The sequence below is a fragment of the Vulpes vulpes genome, chromosome 2 (assembly GCF_048418805.1).
Source record: "Vulpes vulpes isolate BD-2025 chromosome 2, VulVul3, whole genome shotgun sequence".
Lineage (NCBI taxonomy): Eukaryota > Metazoa > Chordata > Mammalia > Carnivora > Canidae > Vulpes > Vulpes vulpes.
In genome coordinates this window covers 144,627,811-144,648,724 of record NC_132781.1, presented here as the reverse complement: position 1 = coordinate 144,648,724, position 20,914 = coordinate 144,627,811, and the positions used below count along the sequence as shown (strand labels likewise).

The following is a 20,914-nucleotide window of genomic DNA, read 5'->3' as shown; positions in this document are numbered from 1 at the left end:
ATTAGAGAACAAGATGCTTTCAGAATTCTAGGAGACAAAAAAAAAAAAAAAAAAAAAGGAATTCTAGGAGACAGTAATTTTCAATCTGGAATTCCACGCTGAGCCAAACCATCAATCTACCTGAGGACACCGTATGGGGGTAGAATGAAGATGTTCAATCATGTAAGGACTTACAAAAATCTACTTCCTATGAATGCTTTCTTAGGTAGTTCCTAGATTTAAGATTCCACCAGAACAAGGGAATAAATCAAGAAGACACAGTATCTAAGAAAGAGGGAAAGGAGGGTCCCAGAAGGCCTAGAGAACAACTAATCTAGACTGGAACAGGAAGGCATGGAGGGCTACAAGATGGATGTCCCAAGAAAAGGGGAAACTGTTTTGTCACGTGAAAAACAGAAATCAGATGGGTTTTTCAAATCTGTCAGTTTGGGAAGAACTCACACAGGATAACCAAAGCAATGAAAGCAATTAACAAAGGATCAAGATCAGATGTGTATTTATTATACTTGTCACTAGTGAATAACAAGTAAATACCAAATACTGATTTACTCAACAGCTATGATATACCTCTACTGGGAGAATGGAGGAAGAGAAATTGGGGGCAGGAAGCAGTATTAGAATGCTCATCTTTTGTAACACATCAGTAAAACATGCAAACTGATAAATCAGGAAATACCAACATAATCCTACATTTTAAAAAGGAGACAAATATCCAAAAAGAAAACTAAAGAGTTTGGGAAGTAAAACTCTAGGCTGGGGCAGGAGACTGCTTTTGTGTTAAAAGCCTTGAAGTACTCCTGACTTTTAAAAAGTATGTTCATGAACCACTTTATAAATAAAAAACAATTAAAAAAAAAAAAACTGGTCACCTCTAGAGAGAGAGAGAGAGAGAGAGAGACTGTATGAGGGACTAGGGTAAAGAAACTTCTTGCCCCCCCCCTTTTTTGTTCATTTCTGTATTGCTTAAATTTCTTAACTCCTATGTAGAGAGTGGCTTCTAGAACTTGGGAAAAGAAAACATTAGACAGTTGTATATTACGTCACAGGCAATTAAAAACAGGCAGAAAATAACAGATCGAAGAAATTCTAAAGAGGCTCTAAGATTTAGCGATTTACGATGTGTTTAATCACGTGGACTAGACACTGCTGTTATACATAAACACAAGAAAAATCATATAGCCAACTTATGGAAATCTATATTCAAGACACAGTAACTGATTGAGTAGTCACTCAGGGGCAGGTTAAATCTGGGAGGTGCAGAAGTCCAGGACAATTCCAGATCTGCATACGATCATCCGTCAAACTTAGTATTATTTGGCCCAACATGTAAACCAAGACAGCGGCTACTTTTTTCTTCCCTTTTTCTATTAACTGCAAATGGTTAAGAGAATGCTTATTTTTATCATTTGGTGTCACATCCCTTAAAGGTCTCTGATCGAATTTTCTCTTCAACACACTGAAGCTTTAAGACCAAAGCTGAGGGATCCCTGGGTGGCTCAGCAGTCTAGTGCCGCCTTCCGCCCAGGGTGTGATCCTGGAGTCCCGGGATCGAGTCCCAAGTTCCATGTCAGACTCCCTGCATGGAGCCTGCTTTCTCCCTCTGCCTGTGTCTATGCCTCTCACACTCTCTCTCTCTGTGTGTGTGTCTCTCATGAATAAATAAAATCTTAAAAAAAAAAAAAAGAGACCAAAGCTGAGTGACAGACAACTACTCTTGTGGTAATCATTTTTGCAATGTACACAAATGTTGAGTCACTCTGTTGCACGTCTGAAACTAATATAGGTCAATTATAACTTAGTCAAAAAAAAAAAAAAAAAAAAAAAAGACCAAAGCAGCTCCTTTATTTATCATCTCAGAACAAAATCCCAAGGCCAACAGATCCCCTTCACTTCTGAAGTGATGATTTTCTGACAAAGCTCCAACACGGAGGCGTTTCTGAGGAGGACTCTGATCTTTCCTGGGCCAGGCTACCTTCCCTGAGAGGAAGTACTGTGACAGGGCTGCGACAGGGCTCCCGGAAAACCAGGGCGGAGCCGCTCACTCCCTTGCTGCGAGTGTAACTGAGGGTACGATCGAATCGAGAGTCGCTCAGACTCACGGGTGACTCCTCCAGACACGGCAGATTTAACAGATTTTACCGGCGTTTTAAGCGTCTCGCTAGACACAAAGGGAACAAAGTCAGGTCGGCGGCGGCGGGAACGCTTGAAAAGCGGTAACACCAAGCAAAGCTGAAGCAGCGCCGACGACATTTACCTTCACTCGTCTCCGTTTTCTCCCCTTTTCTTCCCCTGGAACCTGCTTCTCTCCTTTCTTTCTCTTTTTCCGCTTTCTGTCCCTGTGTTTGTCATGGTCGTTCTTGTCTTCGAAGAGGCTGGAGTCGTGGCCCGAGCTGCCCGTGGAGAGCTCGGTGACTTCGTTCCCTCCCACCTTGAGGACCAGCTTCAGGGGCTTCTCTACGTACTCTTAAACGAAAGGAGAGAGCGTGGGGCGCGGGCGCGGGCGGGGGCGCGGGCGGAGCGGCGCAGGGAGGCTCCGGGCGGGCGCGCAGCACCTGTTGACTGACGGACGCCCGGCGAGAAGCGCCCGGAACGTCGCGGGCCTCGGGGGGCCGCCCCACGCCTCCCAGCCAGAGCCCCGCCGGGGGCCGGGCTCCGGGGCTCCGAACGCCGCCCCCCCCCCCCCCCCCGCCCCGCGGGCTGCGCGGCCTCCGGCGGGCCGCGCCCCCCTCGCCGCGGGTCCCGGCCTGCCCGTGCGAGGCGCCCCCCCACCCCCCCCCGCCCGGCCGGCCCGCCGCGGGAGCTCGAGGCTGGCCCCCACGGAGCGCGGCCCCCGCCCCGCCCCCGCCGCGGCGCGCTCCTCACCCTCGTAGAGGTGTTTGTCCGACTTGTGCTTCTTGTGCTTCTTGCCCATGTCCGACCGGGCCCCGGTGCCCGCCCCCCGCGCCAGGCCCAGGCCGTGCGGCGCCGCTTCCGGTCCGGGCCAGGCGAGCGGAGGGCGGGAGCGGGGCCCGCGAGACCCCGCGCCGCGAGGCAGGGGGGCGGCGTGCGCCGGGCGGCGCGAGGCCCCTCACGAGAAGACGGCGCGCGAGACCCGGCCGGGGCCACAGAGCGGCGGCGGGGCTGCGAGCGGCCGGCGCGGAGGCGGGAGAGAGGGCCCGCGGCGCGCGCGGGGTGCGGCCGGCTGCGCGTGGCGGCCCCTGGCGGCCGGAGGTGGCGCTGCAGCCCGCGGGCCGGGGGCGGGGCCCACCGCTCCGACTCCCCCGGCCTCTCTGCCCTCCCCCCTTCACTCCTTTCTCGCTCCCTCTTCTCCCCTCTCTTCCTCCATTCCCTCTCTCATTCCCTCCCTCCCTTGTCTCCTCTTCTCTGTCTGTCGGTCTGATTGTCCATCTTTCCCTCCCCCTGTCTCTGTCTCATTGCCTGTCCCTCTGTCTGTCCCTCCCTTCTCTTCCTCTGTCTCCGTCTGTCTGTCTGTCCCTTTCTCTTTCCTCCCACCCTCCCTCCTTCCTCTCTCTCTCTCTCCTTCCCTCCCTCTTCCTACCACTCTTCCTTTTCTTTCTCTCATCCTTGCCGCTTCCCCCTTCCCGGACTCCTCGCTGCTCTCCCTCTGCCCCTTGCTTCTGTCTTCTCTTTGACAATATTTATTGAACCCTGCGCTGGATGCCAGATCCAGCAAACCCAGCACGTTGGTGACTGAAGGATTCTAATCTTAAATACAAAACAAAACAAAAACCCCTTATGTGCTGGTATGAAAAGGCCTCCAAAACTGTAACTAAAACAACATAAAAAAACATGAAACTGAGTGTATTTGTTAAGATCCATATATGGAAATGAATGTTGACATCTGGATGAAAAGGCTCTAGTGGAGCTGAAGTGGATTATTTTAGTTTTATGCTTCTCTCCATTGTTTGAAAAATTTTTCATGTGCATGTTAAATTTTTAAAAGGTTTTATTTATTTATGTATTTATTTAGAGAGAGCAGGAGAGGGGGAAGGGGCATAGGGAGAAAGAGAGAGACTTTAGAGCAGGTTCCATGCTGGGTGCGGAGCGCCACGAGGGGCTCCATCTCAGGACTCTGAGAGTATGACCTGAGCCAAAATCAAGAGTCCAACACTTAACTGACTGAGCCACCCAGGCACCTCAATGTTAATTTTTTTTTAAATAAAAGGAGAGATACAATTTAGAAATTAACTTGAAAAAAATGATGAAAATGGATCTATTGGATCTATACCAAGTGAGGGTCTAGGCTAACACCATTGCCCTGTAGATGGACATCTACTCCTTGATGCTGTTTTAAGCCTTTCTCATTCACACTTATTCTCTGGTGCTGAGTGCTACTGGAGAGATATTATCCACATTTCTGTTCATTGGCATTAATATATTTTTAAAAAGATTTTATTTATTTATTCACGAGAAATACACACACACACACACACACACACACACACAGGCAGAGGGAAAACCAGGCTCCATGCAGGGAGCCCGAGGTGGGACTTGATCCCTGGTCTCCAGGATCAGGCCCTGGGCTGAAGGCGGCGCTAAACTGCTGAGCCACCCGGGCTGCCCGGCACTAATATAATATTAAGATGTGTTTAACACATCCAGGGATGTTGGCTGCAGGGAAACAATATAATGTTGATTTTTTTTTCCATGTGACAACCTCATGAACTAGGAAGCACAGAAAGATTCTTATTCCCATTTTGCAGATGGGGAAACTGATTCCCCAGGGAAGTGAAGGAGGTTTCTAGATAGTGATAAAACCTGGATTCAAATTCAGGTTTTCCAAATCTGAATCACATGCTCTTTTTACATGGAATATGGTGAAGATGTTTTGCCTATCTCTACTTTGAACCTTATGATGCCCTGTGTATTTTCAAATAAACCCATAATCACAACCTTCTCTCAGGAAAGGATCTTAGACATTTATACTTTAGTAAGAATTTGGACCTCTGGATCACACCTCCCAGGAATGTTTGTAGCTTTAGTTCGGACTCCAGTAGTAAAACGGTAGACTTGTAGTTCAGGACCCTATGGTCAGAGTGTGACAGAAATCCGGTTTGAAGTATTTCAAGCAAACAAAGAGATTTCAAGTAAGAAGATTTGCAAGTAAAGCTTGAGTATGGGAACCAGGAATTTGATGCTGTTTGGTATCTTTCTCTCTCTTTCTTTGTTTTGTCTCTGTGAACATCGGGCTCCACCTCCTCCCCCCACCCCAAATATGGCTGAAAACATAGTTACCAGTAGCTGCTTCCTGATTAATGGGACAATACTGTCTTCTCTGTCAGCTTCACCCAGGAAGAAATGGCAGAGAAGGGCCCTTTTTGGCTTGGGTTGGGTCACATATTCTACCGGCCAGGGAATGGGAGATTGTTCTAGCTTGGGTACCAAGTCTACCACATGGCCAAGAGGAGTTGGAGTCTATGATGGCCAGGCCCCACAAGACCCTGATGTTTAGCCAGGGAAGATGAGATTCCTCAAATAAAGGGAGCTGCTTTTTCATGAAAGTTAAAAGCATGTGTCTGTTGCCTCCCTGTAAGAAGCCCCTCTGGCATCCGTGGGGTGGAGTCACAGTGGGGGAAGAAGGGTTGTATGGGGGAAGAGAAGTTGCTCTGAGATCAAGCCACCATTGCCCACTACGTATAGAGCAAAGCTCAGTTCAGCCTCTCAGCCGTGGGCTATAATCTTTTTGCTTTAAGGGGAATTGTGATGCCAACTCCCCTGTGGGTCTGGCCTCTGCTGCGGTGTGCCTCACTCCAGGTAGAATCTGTGAGTTTACCTCTTCACTTCCTGTCACCTGGTGTGCTTCCCCAGAGAAGGATCTGGTCTCATTCCTTTCGTTTCCATAGCATCCAGCAGAGTGACCACTACTATGCAAATGCCCCTCAGAGCCAGCTCACTCTGTGTGTGTGTGTGTGTGTGTGTGTGTGTGTGTGTGTGTGTGTCTTTTCTCTGACCAGCCTGGCATGGAGTAAAAGGGTCTAGTTAACTATTACACATTATGGAGTGAATAACTGCCCTCCTCCCCTCAACAGAGATCCTTCATAGGTCCCAAAGTGTTCACGGCAGTGAAAAATGAGGAAGACCCTGAAGCAGAAAACACCTCACAGAAGTTCCTGGGAGATAGAAACCCTGATTTATCCAATTTTTAAGGTCCCTGCCCCAGGACAGTGTCTGGTACATAAAAGGCACCAGAAAATGCTAGTTGAACAGGCCCTTGTTGTGTAGTGCAGACTCTTCAGTGACACCAGACACTCCTGCCTCCTGGTATTTATGCTCTCCACCTGAGTGTGGAAGTGTCTCGAGACTTGTTTCTAGCCAACAGGATACGGCAAATGGGATGAGATGTCACTTCTGTGATTCAGTTACTTAAGATTGTGACTTCTGTCTTGCTAGCCAATTGCATTGCCTTCTTGGGTCCCATGCTTCGAGGAAGCAGGGTACCATGTTGGAGGCGCTCACTGCAAGGAACTGAAACAGCCTTCAGCCAACAACTGGCAAGAACTGAGGCTGTCAGCCCCGGAGCCCCGGAGCCATTCACCTTGCCAACAGCCGCCAGGAGCTTCAAAGTGAATCCCTCCTCAGTGGAGTGTTCAGATGAGAACTCAGCCCTGCCTCACACCTTGATTGCAGCCTTCAAGGAATCCTGAAGAAGACCCAGGTAAGCTATGGTCAGACTGTGGACCTGCAGAAACTGTGAGAAAATAAGTGTATATTTACTGAAACCATCAAGTTTTAGGGGAATTTGTTACACAGCAATAGATAGCTTATACAAATATTATCTTAAACGGGAACTTTCTGAGCCTGCTGCATATCTCAATAAGGACTAAAGTGACAGCAAGGGAACAGTTGTCTGTGTAGGGTACTTGGCTGGAGTGTTGCACACACTACCTACCTCTTTTCATCCTTCTCCCAGCCTGATGAAAGGAACACTCGTCTCTGTCCCACAGGTGAGGAAACTGGGGCCTGAGGAAGTCAGGTGGCTTATCCAAGGTCACACAGCTTGCCTAGGATCTGAATCCACACCTGCCTACCTCTAAACCCTACATTCTAATCACGAGGCCACACGGCTCTTCAGAAAAGAGCCAGAAACCTCTGAAGCTTCTCCCTCCATGTTTGGAATAGTGTCAGATGGAAACACATTCCACAAGAGGATCCGTACGCTCATATAAAACATGCAGGCACAGATGTTTGTGTGCTAAGAGGATCAGAGGATAAGTTAAAGCATGAAAATAGTTGTTATTTGCTGTTTATGGATTTTTGGGTCCTGGGAGGCTAAATGAACAAAGAGAACCCAGACAATGAAAGATGACTGCTGAACTTGTGTAATAGTGCTGTAATGGAGTTGCAGGTTTTGTGATACTTGGGTGAGGGGCACTTCAGACCTGGGCTGTGAGGGGAGGCCTCTTGGCAGGTGCTAGCTGTCCCCCATAAGGTGATGGGGCCTTCTCTCTATCTTGCTTTCCTATTGGCTAAAGAGGAAGAGGACAGTCTCAAGAGAGGACAAGGCTGATTCTATACTTTGCTTAGTCCCACCCAACTCTTTCCTACATCTGGAGGCCTCTGCCACTTACTTTTACTCCACTTTGCTGCAGCTGTCATGGATGCAGAATGGGTACGTTCTCTTTCCAAGGTGGACTGATGCATTTCACCTGGCCCCTAGAACACAGCCACCAAAGCTTGGGGGATGAGTGACTGCTCTAATACCTGTTGGACATCTGCTGTGCACCCACTGCCAGCCCGTACCCTTGCTCCATGTCCTCACAGCCCCCAGAGGAGGATATCGTATGTCCATCTCAGAGGCTGGAGCTGTTGGCAATGTCAGGACCAGACTGGAACCACACAGCTAGTAGGTGGGAGTTAGAAGTGGAAGCTAGGCCTCCCTCTGAACATCAGGATTGGAGTAACCTTACAGCTCTGGAGTGGGACAGACTGGCTCATCTGGAGCTCACAGTTTGCAGCCGTGTGACCTTGGGCACATTGCCTCACCCCTCTGAAACTCAGTTTCAGGCTCCTTGTCCTGGAACAAGAGGCGTGGGAATCAGACCTACCACTTCATAAGGTGGTTGTTAAGACGAAAGAACATAATGTGGTCAAAATGCCAAGTATGAGACTGGATGTAGAGTAAGTGCTCAATAAATGCCAGCTGCTAATAGTAATTCTGAAATATTTTGTGATCCTTTATTTTACTTTTTTAAAGATTTTATTTAGTTAGTTGACAGAGAGTGAGAGAGACCACAAGCAGGGGGAACAGGAGAGGGAGAAGCAGTCTCCCTGCTGAATAGAGAGCCCAATGTGGGGCTTGATCCAAGACCCTGGGATCATTACCTGAGCCCAAGGCAGACACTTAACTGCTTAACTGACGGAGCCACCCAGGTACCTTTTCTGTGATCCTTTAAAAACATAGTGGAGATAATGTCATTGCCCTGCTCAAAACTGTTTCGTGGATCCTCATCTCACTCAGAGTCAAAGCCAAATCCTTATCTTGGTTTTCAAGCCTGATCTGGCCCCCATTATCTCTCCAGCCCCACATCCCCCCACCCCTACCATCACCAGGGCTGGCCACACTGCCGTCCTCACGTCCTCAGCCTCTGCCCTTTCCTGTGCCTACAGCACTCTCTCTTCAGCTCCTGGTCTGGCTCCTGCCCTCATGTCATCCTGGTCTCCCCAGGTGACTGTCTGAGAGAAGCTTCTGGACCAGTGATCCACATAGGAGCACCTCTGGACTCCTCACCTCACATGGCTTTGCTTGTGTTCATGGCACACATGACTAGCAACACCATGTTACATAACTGTTACATGTCCGTGTGTGTTAGTCCACTGTCCCCTCCTTGGGACTCCCAGCTCCCTGAGGACAGAAATGGGGCCCACATCACTCATGGTTGTGTCCCCTACACCTACCACAGAGCCGGGCTCAACGCAGGCCCTCAAGATATATTTGTTTGATGAATGAATGAACGAATGGATAATCATACTGTTAGTGATGGGAATCCCCTCCCACTTTCTTCCCTGAGGGTCTTTTGGCTGGGGACAGGAAGTGATGGGTGGCCTCCCAGGGAGTCTGAGGAGGAGGAGGAGGAGGAGAGAGGCAGTGAGAAAGGCTGGCCACGGGTGGGGGGATGACATTCCCAGGAAATAGCCTCTGCTCATCTCTCAGGGCCAGGTCTGTCTGCAGAGGACTTGTTGCCTAGTGGCTGATGTGAGGCCGTGGCAGGCCAGGCCCTTAGCAGCCCCGTTACCCTGAGGTGTGCCAGGCTCCCCCCACCCCCAGCCGGGCCTTTGGAACTTGGTGCCCCTATGGAGAGGGTGCGCTGGGGCACAGCTGCCGTCCTGGACACCTGACCTTGGAGGAGAGCGTGGCCTCCCTGGTGGGCAGTTCTGAGAGACCCAGAGGAGACTCTTCTCAGGCCTGACAGATGAAAGAGGCTTACTGGGAAGTGACCCCATGATCCTGTCAGGCTGAAAGCCCTGAATATCAGGGGCCTCCGAGACCCCCACCACTGCCCTGCTGTGTTCCTCAAAGCCCCCTCGTGCAGCTGTGAGGCCGGGCGAGGAACTCCTAAGGCCAGTTGTCCACTCACAATTACTTCTCTTGTCCTTTGTGTGAACCTCAGCCTTCTCTGAGGAATGGGCCGAACCAGCCCTGGGCACCTGTGTGGTTGGCACGAGGGTCAGGGAAAATGAGAGATGATGAAGGCCTTCCACAGCTGGAAGAACAGAAGGGAGGGGTGGGAAAGAGCTGGTTCTCCTGGATACTCCAGGGTGGAGAGGGGGTTGCGGGCACTCTACCCTCTGTCCCAGGGGGAATGGAAGAGAGGGGGCATTCCCTGAGCCTGCGCCCTTAGCAGCTACAGCAGGTGGCCCAGTTTAGGGAGCACGGGCAGGGCCGACTGGCACCAGCCTGTTTGCATGGTGCAGAGATGCCCCGAGGAGGCTGAGGCTGGGTCACTGGGTAGCTCTTTGGGGATGCAGTGGCCTGAGGTGATTCCCTGTGACAGGCTGTCGACAGTGCAGCTCCTGGGTTGCTCATGATCACAGGTGGTGCTGCCCCAGCTGTCTGCCTCGGAGTGAACAAAAGGACGGCTGCAGATGGCAGCTGTCCATGTGGCGGGCCTGTGCCTCCCCTCCCCTCATGGCCTTGGAGCTGTTTACTGGAGGGCACTGGGTCCAAGCTATGGTGCCCGTTGCTGACAACCGGAAAAGTTATTTGGACTCAGAATCCGCCAGGACAGAGAGAAACTTGGAGCCCCTGATCAAATAGGAAAGAGGGAACAGGAGCCACCTTCCTCCCTCCCTCCCCCTCCCACCCTTCTTTCATCCTATTTTCTTCAGTGCCAGGTGCTAGAACACAGTGGATGCCAAATAGACATGGTCCTGTCCGCGTGAAGTTCACAATCTGGTGAGGGAGACACACACTTAATGGGTGATTGCACAGATCCATGTAGTTGATCCTTGATCAACATTGGTTTGAGTCCATGGATCTACTACGTGCAATTTTTTTTTCAATACGGTATAATACTGTAAAAGTATTTTCTCTTCAGTATGATTTCCTAAATAGTTTTCTTCTTTTGAACTTACTTTGCTGTAATACATGTGCATAAATACACATACAACTATGTGCTAATCGGTTGTTAATGTTATTGGTGAGGCTTCCAGTCAACAGCAGGCTACTCATAGTGACGTTTTTGGGGAGGACCCAAAAGTTGTATGCAGGTTTTTGACTGCTGAGGTGGGAAGGAGTCAGCACTCCTAATTCCAGAGTTGTTCAAGAGTCAACTGTATTTAGCTGGTTTTACTCATTGTTACGAAGGAACACGACAGGGTTATGAATTGTTATGCTGTTATAAGACCCTGACACAGCCTGGGGGTTCAGGGCTCCCCGCTCAGGAAGCCACACTTGCCCTGAAGGTTGCATTTTAGGTGGGGTACCCTAGAAGCTGTTGGGGCAATCTGTTGTTGGGAGTCTGTTGGGGCACCAGAAAACATCTGGAAGGGAGTGCAAGTGTCAGGGTAGGGCAGGGCGAAGCACTGCGAGGTTGGAGCCTCAGCCTAGCCCAGTCACCCCCAGGTAGTGCAGGGAGATGGGGTGGAGCGGGATGTGCTCCACAGAACAGTTCACTGGACTAAAGGGTAGCCCAGGTCAGGAGGAGAGGTCAGCCCAGTGGTCTTCCTGACACCCCCAGAGCCATTCTAGTCCATGCAGGGCAATCCTCTGAAGCTGATGGTGGCTGCAGGCCCTCAGCAACCAACACTGACAGCTGCTGGAGGTGACATGACATGTCCCTGGGACAGGTGAGCTGAGGGATGCACCAAACAGCATCCACTAGCTAGGCAGAGGGATCAGCATATGCAAAGGCAGTGAAACATTTGCTGCATTCAAGGAAGTGGGAGGGCCAGTTCTGGAACAAAAAAACCCAAAAAACAAAAAACAAAAAACAACCACCCCCCCCCAAAAAAATGAGGGGACGCTGGGAGCAATGCCCAGAGATGAGGTTGGGCTGGGCGGGACCTCAGGAGGCATGGCGGAAATGTTCAATTTTATTTGGGGCACCACAGAAGACCGTGGAAGTGGGCGCACATCCAGGTTTGCATTTAGTCAAGAGTGCTTTCTGAAAGGAGAAAGGACTGTGGGTTTAGGAGACAGGGCAGGGGGAGCTAGGAGTCGAGGTGGACTTCACGATGGAGGGCTGCTGGTGGTGGCTTGGACTGCGTGCAGGCAAGGGGCTGGCGCAGTGGGATAATTTGAGAGTTATATAAGAGGAAGAATCTAAAGATGCCTGTGAATGACCCAGGAGGAGATGCTGAGCAGGAAGTTGAGTGCCTGTGTCTGGGGCTCAGGAGAGATGCTAGGTCTCCGAGGAGAGACTTTTGGTCTAGAGATGTCTTTGGAACCTCAGGAGTGAGTCAGACCACCCAGGGGGAGAGAACAGAGTGACTGAGAAGATAGAGCCTTGAGGACTTTCAATATCAAGGTCACTGGAGGATGAGGAAGCAGGAAAGGAGGCAGAAGAGTGCGAGCAGCCTGGGTGGGAGGAAGGCCAGGAGAGTGGGGCATGCCAGGAGGATGCCAGCGCCACAGCTGGCTGAGGGCATGTGGGGGAGCGAGTGACGCCAGGCTGCAGGGAGTGTGCAAGCTCTGCAGGGGTCTGTTCAGGGCTGGAAAGGGTGGATCAGATGAGTAGAATCATGCAGGCAAGAACACTGAGGTGGCGGGTGTTGGGGGTGACAGTCAGCAGCTCAGAAATAGTCCTGCAGGCTTGGGACATAGTCCACCATCACTCCTGGAAACCCTGCTCTGGGAACAGAGAGTCGCTGTGTGCTGTGGCTGTGGGCTTACTCTGTGCCACTCAGATCTCTAAGTTCCCTTAGTCCTGGATCTGCAAAAAACCAGTGTATGTCTCTTCTGCTTGTTATTTGCAGCTGCAGAAAGAGGACTAGGCTACTTCCTTTCAAACTTGGTTGGTTCTGGGGAACTACTTCTGATGTTGTGTCAGTGACTGATCAGGTTTTATTTTAAATATATGTGTATATGTTAGGTTTTTCTTGACTCAGTTATTGAATTTTAAGCTTCACTCTTTCTTAATTTGCATTAACATGCCAGTTATAGATAAAATTGAAAATACAGATAGGCATAAGGAAGAAATTTTATTTTTATTTTTTTTAAAGATTTATTTATTCATGAGAGACACAGAGAGAGACAGAGACACAGGCAGAGGGAGAAGCAGGCTCCCTGCGGGGAGCCTGGTGTAGTACTCAATCCCAGGACTCCGGGATCACACCCTATGCTGAAAGTGGATGCTCAACCGCTGAGCCACCCAGGCGTCTCATAAGGAAGAAAATTTAAATTGCTTATATTCCCACCACTGTCTTTAACATTTTGGAATATGTCATTTGAGATATTTTCCAAACCGTTTTCCAATTAGAGTTTGGTAGAGATTCTCATCTTGCCTCAGGAGGTATGTTCGTGATGCTCCATTATTGCATATTCTAAAGCCTGGCTACACAAAGTATGGTCTGTAAACTAGCTGCATTGGTGGTACTGGGGAGCTTGGGAGAAATGCAGAATTTCTGGGCTCCCCTTCAGAACTATGGAATCAGAACCTACATTTTTAACATGAGCCATGGAGATTCATATGCATGTGTTAAAGTTTGAAAAGTGCTGTTGTAGAACATTGGTGTATACCTAGGCTTTTTATTTTCTTGGACAAGGAACAGGAAGCCTCTAGGTTAGAACAATTAGACACACACACACACACACACACACACACACACACACACACACACACAAAGAACAATTAGACCCCAAAAGGAGAGCTTTCACAAAGCCAGATATATACCTGTGTTTGTTTGTTTGCTTTTGGTTGTTGTTGATTCTTTCAGATTTTCTACATAGATAATCATGTAAATCTGTGAACCAAGACAATTTCTTCCTTCCCAATCTGTATTTTCTTTTCTTGTCTTACTGCATTGGCTAGAACTTCCAGCATGATGTTGAAAAGGAGTGGTGGGAAGGGACAGCCTTGCCTTGTACCTGGTCTTAGAGGGAATGCTTGAGTTTCTTACCATTAAGAATGCTGTTAGCTAGCTGTAGGTTTTTTGGTAAGTATTCTTTATCAAGATGAAGAAGTTCTCCTCTATTCCTCTTTCCTGAGAGTTTTTTCTTTTTCTTTTTTTAAATCATGAATGGATGCTGAATTTTGTCAAGCACTTTTCTGCTTCTACTGGTACGATCATGTTATTTTTCCTCTTTAGACTGCTGACGAACTACATTAAGTGATTTTTGACTGCTAAACTAGCCTTGTAATCTTGAAAAAATCCCACCAAATTGTGGAGTATAATTCTTTTATACATTATTGCATTTGATTTGCTGATATTTTGTTGAGGATTTTTGTATCCATGTTCATGAAAGAGATTGGTCTGCAGTTTTCTTTTCTTTTCTTCTTCTTTTTTTTGTAATGTCTTTGGTTTTGGTACTGCTGGCCTCGTTGAATGAGTTAGGAAGTAGTCCCTCTGTTTCTATCCTATGAAATTATAGAGGATTCATATAATTTTTTTTCTTAAATGTTTGATAGGTTTCAGCAGTGAACCCATCTGGGACTGGTACTTTATCTTTTGGAAAGCGTTTTTTTTTTTGTAGTTTGTTTTGTTTTTGTTTGTTTATTTTCTTCAGTAGGTAAGGGCCTATTCAGATCATCTGTTCCTTCTGTGTGAGTTTGGCAAATTGTGTCCTTCAAGGAATTTGTCCATTTCATCTAGGTTTCAAATTTGTGGGAGTAGAGTTGTTCACAGTATTCTTTTATTATACTTTTAATGTCCATTGGATCTGTAGTGATGCCCTCTCTTTCATTTCTGATATTAGTAATTTCTGTCCTTGCTCTTTTTTTCCTTAGTCTCACTAGAGGCTTATTGATTTTATTGACCTTTTCAAAGAGCTAATTTTTGTTTTCATTGATTTTCTTTGTTGATTTCGTATATAACTAATTTTTATACCTTGGAAACAAATACATCAAAATTTGGGTCTTCATTGATTCTAAAAGGTAAATGTTAAACTTTTAACTGAAAAGATAAAACACATTTGTACCAACAAGATACTGCTTTTGTTTCTTATATACAGGAGTTTTGCTTATGACTTCTTTTGAAATGAGAAGTTGCTAAAGATCTTTGAAAACCATTCCATGATATGATCTCCAGGGGCCCTTTCATGGCTCTGTGATTCAGTTAGATAAAATACTGTTGTGATCAAATGTTTAAAAAATATCTCTCTCAGTAAACCATATAAAGTCATGCAGATTAGTCAAGTTTGGATGTGTGGTTGGATAAAGTCATCTAGAATACAATACAGGATAAGAGCACAGCACTAGAATTCAGGATGCCTGGTTCCTACCCTTGTATCACTCAGCTTCCATTCGATAGAATGCTTTTGTTTGGTAGTATCTGAAACCTACCTCTGATGAGGCTGAGCTTCAGCTAATGCTACATCCAGGATTTCAAGTGATGTCACAGGATTCAGACTTTCTCTATCTTTTGGCTTGCTTCCTCTGCACTCATCTTATTTTGAGACAGGCTCTAATGGACCCTAACAGCTCCGGGCTGACATCCTCATAGATCCAGTTCAGAGAAAAGAGAATATTTCTGTCCCCAGTGGTCTGGCAAAAAGTCCTGGGGTTATTTGATCAAGCCAATTTAGATCTTGTGCCCACTCTGAACCAATCACCATGAAATGGTGGGGTAGCTATAATAGTAGTAGAATTCAATGAGAAGCCAAATCTTGTCTAGCCCTGGAGCCTGAGTAGGGGGTTGGCGCCACCTAAATCATATGGCCTAAGTTGTGGTACCAAGAATAGTTAAGATGCTGTTACCACAGGATTGGAGAATGAATGCTGGATAGGCAAAGCAACTCAGTAGAAACAAAAACAGTTTCTAAACCCAGCTCTCTACCTGTCTTGAGGGGACTTCAGTTATGAGGGCTGATGAAAGAAGGATGTGTACAATGGCGGGGGGAGGGGGGAGACTAGTAGCTGCTCTGAGATGGATGGAGCCCAGAGACACATTGCTGTGTAAACTTGGCCGGCAGGCAATATCTGGTTGAATAAAAACACATGGTATTTAACAAACACAACAGGCTTCACAAAATGTGAACTCTTGCCCCTCATGAGACTGGTCACCAATAAAGAGCAGGCAGAGAGACTCTTTCTGACTCATCACATTCTGGTTGGCCTGGTTGACTCTTGCTCTGCTCATCCGAGAGGCAAATGTGCCCATTTGCTTGGGGAAATGCCACAGGGGAAGCTCTTTCTGCTTCTTTCTCTGCTGTGATCTTGTCTTTCAGAGGCCAGTAGGGATCAGACTTGGAACTGCTGACATCGTTAGCCTCAGGAGAAAATTTGTGAGGCTCAGCCAGATCTATTTTTACAATGTCATTGAGTTATTCACACTTGGAACTGCTGATGGTCTGTTGTAATTGTTTAACCCTACATGTAGGTAATTTGGAAGGTGCTGATTAATGAATGGCCATCTCTTTCTGGTTCCTAAGGCAGAAAAAGGAAAAACAAAAGTTTTCCCCTTTATTCAGGGGAGAAAAGCTTGGATCGGGGGATACAGGCTTCTCCTTCATCCCTGCCTGGTCAGCTTTCGCTTGGGTAACGTCCCATCCTCAAAGCCTTTCTAGATGCCATTAGAAGGAAATAGCCACTCATCTGTGTGCCCTTGACATTGATTTAGCAAAAGCCACCATGTCTTCCAGCTTCCACTCTGCCCTACTCTCAATCATCCACTCTCCCCACAACAGCCAGAGGGAACTTTATGAATGTGGATGAGCTTAGCCTGTACTGTTGTCCTGTTCACAGCCCTTTGGTGGTCTCCCTTCACACTCAGATAAAACCTGAGCTTTTGTCCAGGCTCCAGGCCCCCCTCTCTGACTCATCTTGCACCATGATACCCTTGGACTCATGACACTCAGAAATAATTTTCCTAATTTTAGTCCCTTGAACATGCTTACTCTTCTACCATGCAGGGCCTCCATACAGGCTGTTCCCTTACTCTGGAATGCTCTTCCCATGCTCTTCATATGGCTCGCTCCTTCTCATCTTTTACTATGTTAGAAAGATAACTCTCCAAATGAGTTAATGCTTAAATGAGTCTCCTTTTAGTTTCTTTCATAGCGCTTTATACATTTTCTTTTTCCTTGAAACATCGCATTTGTAATTACCTATTTGTTTATCAGTCTACCCATTAGACTGAGAGCTTCATGAAGGCGAGAGCTGTGTCTATTTTTCTGGTTTGTTCAGGTGCTGAATCCTCTGCCCCTGACACTTAGCAGGTACATATGCACTTTTGATTAGAGGGTTGAAATGTTCTCTTATGGTAGGCAAGACTTACTTCTGTGTTCTTCTTTCTGGCCAAGACTGATTTCTTCTCCCAAGAAGGGAGTAGGGGGGTAGGGGGTTGTGTCACTCTTACCTCTGGCTCCCTCAAAGCACTCATCATGGTGTTTAGCCCACAGTAGGGGCCTGGGGGGTGGGTGTTGCTAAGTGAATTCACATTACATGTACTCTTCCTCTCTCTCCTAAGGGAATGGCCAGCCACTCCTGAAACAGGCATAAATAATGATCTATAGGACAAGACTTCAGAGTTGCCAAGCCACTGCTAATCTAAAACTCTTCTCTGCTGCTGTGCTGTGGTCTCTGTGTTTCTACCACAACAGAGCCAGGAGAGGCTCTAAGAATCATCTTTCAAGATGCAGCACATCTGGACAGCCCTTGAGCCCATGCTTTCACTTCAAGAGGTCTTCATTAAGCAAATAGTGATTGTGTTAGGTTTGTGGGGGGACCTCAGATAGGAACAAGACACAGCCCCTGACCTCAGGAGGCTCAAAGTTTAGTAGAACAGGAGCACAACCTGCCCCTTTCTAGCTGTATGGCCTTGGACCCATACTTCTCCAAAGCTTCGGTTTCCTCATCTATAAAATGGGCTTAAAAATGTACCAACATCACTGCTTATAATTCAGTGAGTTGATGCGTGGAAAGTGCTGAGGACAGGGTGGGGCTCCATAAGGCGTGGCGGTAAGCACGGCAGTAGGTCTCAGCTGCTCAGGTTGGGACAGGAGTCACCTACCTGCAGCCCTCTGACCGCCTCCTGCTTACCATCATCCCTAGGCAAGGCTGCCCTCTGGTGGTAACGACGCAGAATGACCACCCGGCCTCGGCACCTGTCCGGCTCCATCCCGCCAACCATCCCAGTTTTGGCCTTCTGCTTGTCTGGTCCGAGACTCTTCCCAGACCGTCCCCTTTGCTAGGTTTCCAAGGTGGCCCTTTCTGGTCAAGGGGGTTCTCAGGTTGCCCAGAGCTAAAAGGCAAGGCAGGACAGAGGCAGAGCGAAGCCTCAGTGCTTAGTGGTTGCTCAGACCCATCTAGCACCAAGTTCCCTCTTTCTCAAAGAACAGGACCCCGAGTTCCGCCTGAGGCGCCTCGGTCCCCCACATGACCCAAGCCTGCCAATGAGGATACCACAGCTGCCCGGGCCAGTGATTGGCTCAGGGGTAGGCATCTGACTGGGGTCTGGCCAGTGAGAATATCACAGCCCCTGACTTAGTGATTGGTGCAGAGGTTGGGCACTTGACTAAGGCTCACCTGTGGTGGGAGGGTTTGGAGAAAAGGTTTCCTGTGAGGTCCCTAAGCTTGTAGGATGTGAGCCTAGAGCTTCTGGGGGCCTGAGAATAAAGGCAACGTGGGAAAAGCAGAGCCTAGAGCCAGTATCCTGGTGACAGTACTGGAATTCCGGGATCATCAGCATCTTAGACTTTTAAATCCGGTGGGAAAATAAATTTTCCTTTTGAGTTTGGCTACTTTGAACTGGATTCCTGTTATTTGCACCTCGGAGTACACACCGCATGCCACACACACCCCCGACACACATCCACACTTCATTCATTGCCTCTTCTCTGGAAACTGAGCCCTGCTTATTCCCCCAGAGTCTTAGGAATGGGGGTAACAAGGCTGGCTCCTTGCTTATATGCTTTTGAGAGCAGCAAGACCAGCTACATCATCTATGGGGTCCAGAGCAAAATGAAATCATGGGGTCCTTTGTTTAAAATTATTAGGAATTTCAAGATTGTCATAGCTGAACATTAAGCCAAGTGGGAATGCCTGTGTCACTGCACAGGTGGCTCGCTCATAAAAGCAGCCCTGGTTCTCAGCCCATGGCCATTTAGGCTTTTATTGAGGAAACTGCCACATAAGCCACTGTAAAATAGTTCAGTTTAAGATGTTCTGAGGGGCCAGGGCCTTGCTCCTTAGAAATAGAATCTTTGGCAGGGAACCAGGTTTGATGAGTGCTCACCATGACAAGACCCTTGAAGGGAGGTGGCAATGAGTGGGAAATGGCACCATGTGCCTGTGGTCACAAAGGAAGACTGTCTTACCTGGAAGGGAAGAGAGGTCCTGGGACTGGAAATATCTCAAGCTTGGGCATGTGAATGGGAGCAGAGGGAAGGTGCTGGTTGGGCTCCCTGTCAGTTTTAAGGAGGAAGGAGGAAGAGATGGGGGTCCACATTTTGTAAAAAGCAGAATCAGGAGTCAAAGAAGCTTGCCAGGAGGCTTGCTGGTGTTGTGGCTCTGCCACCAGAAAGACCTGGGGTTGACTTCCACTTTGACTAGTTAGGAGCTTAGCGATCTTGGGCAAGTCACTTGACCTTTCTAAGTACAGTTTTGTGTAATGGAAAACAACAATGATATTGCCCCTAGTTTGTGGTGAGCGCACAGTGGGATAATGTTTGTGAAAAACCCTTTATAAACTAAACGATAAAAATGTAGCCATCATACATCAATTCTAAGATTTTTTTTAACATTTCATATTTCTGAAATTGGGATGAATTGCAATCTATGGTACAACATAATTTAATTGGTGACTTTTGGTTTTTCTTGGTGATTCATAAAATAATTGTGTATTGGAATCAGTGGCATCTCATGAACAGATTTGATGGATCATAGTTGAAATAGTAATCAATGTCCTTTCCTCCGCCACTGCTACCCTTGCCCATGAACTCTCAGAAATTGGAAGTGACACCTTTTCATGTGTGTGTGCCTCCTTTGAGCCTGGCACAACGTCTGGCAGAGTCAGTGCTCCATTAATGCTTTATATTCTGATAAGGGCAAGTGCCCAGCTAAAAGTTTTGGCTGGAAGGACTTTGGACAAGCCAAAGGCAACCTTCTCACCTTCCAATTCATTTGGCAGTGTGGGCGTAAGGAACGGTCATTGGCATGTTTTTCTTGCCACCCAGTATCTATTCACCTTTCTTTCTTTTTTTTAAGTTTTTATTCATTTATTCAAAGGAGGGAGGGAGGGAGAAATAGAGATAGAGGAGAGAGAGAGAGAGAGAGAAAGTAAGAGAGAGAGAGAGAGAAAGGTGCAGAGGGAGAAGCAGGCTCCCAACTGAGCAGGGAGCCCAATGTAAGGCTTGATCCCAGGACCCTGGGATCATGATCTGACCTGAAGGCAGACAGTTAACTCACTGAGCCACCCAGGTGTCCCCACTGCATCCTTGACACCCCTCATGCCCCCACCCCACCATCTCCCCACTTCAAACTAATTCAATTAGCAGAGGACATGCCTCTGGCCTCAGTGATAGGTCCAGGGACAAACATGATCCAATCAGAACCTTGGAGATGCCATGAGATTTTTGCTGGTGTAGCAGCCTCTGTCTGTGCCCCCACCATAACCCTTTGGCATTTGACATTTCCATGAACACTGGCTGAGATTCCAACTGCCAGTCCTTGGGACTCTGCCTGAGGGCTCTCTCAGGCTCCTTGGCCCCTCTGTATTCAGGCATGCAGCAGGCCAGAGGTTCAGGGGGTCAGTGCCATCAAGGAGAAGCCAGGGCTGGGGCCAAGGTGAGGCAAATAAAGTGCCTAGGGTGCAAGATGTGAGGAGTCCTAGATCCCATCTGGAGCAGCCCTCAAGCAGTGCCAATGGAGACTGGTGGATAAATGCTGCGATTCCCTTTGGGGTGCATGCCTGACCCGGTCTCTCATAGCTCCCTGGTGCGATCAGGCTCTGGCCGCCCACACAGATAACTGGCTCCAGAGCACACCCTTTATTGACTTCATTCCCTACCAGTGTTTCCTGTGATCACGTCCCAGCAAACCACTCGTCTTCAAATCCTTGTCTCAGTGTTTGCTTCAGGGCGGGCCCAAACCAAGACACAAGGACTCCTCCTGTTGGCTGTGGTTAAGGAAGGATGCAGCTCTAGGAGCTGCCAGCAGCTGTCTTGCTAGCCGTGAGGGGCAACACCTCCAAGAATATGCTGACATGGAGGAGAGCAGAGCTGAGAAATGGCAAGTGATGTGATTTTAATGAAGTTCTGCTCTAAGGATCACACATTGCAGTTCAGACACTTTATGAAATGCCCCATTAGATCTCTCTG

The 20,914-nt window shown here is 48.1% G+C and overlaps 1 protein-coding gene across 2 annotated transcripts in view; it reads right to left on the bottom strand.

The window, feature by feature from the left end:
- The window catches only part of BRD7 (bromodomain containing 7), a 36,053-nt gene extending 32,948 nt beyond the window's left edge, over nt 1–3,105 (bottom strand). For both annotated transcript variants that reach the window (XM_072750266.1, XM_072750267.1), the window contains exons 1-2: nt 2,863–3,105; nt 2,255–2,463 (exon numbers count right to left, since the gene is read on the bottom strand). In XM_072750266.1, the coding sequence (XP_072606367.1) occupies nt 2,255–2,463; nt 2,863–2,911 (258 nt within the window). In that variant the 5' untranslated portion in view covers nt 2,912–3,105. The remainder of the gene's footprint in view (nt 1–2,254; nt 2,464–2,862) is intronic.
- Between the last annotated feature and the right edge of the window lie 17,809 nt (nt 3,106–20,914).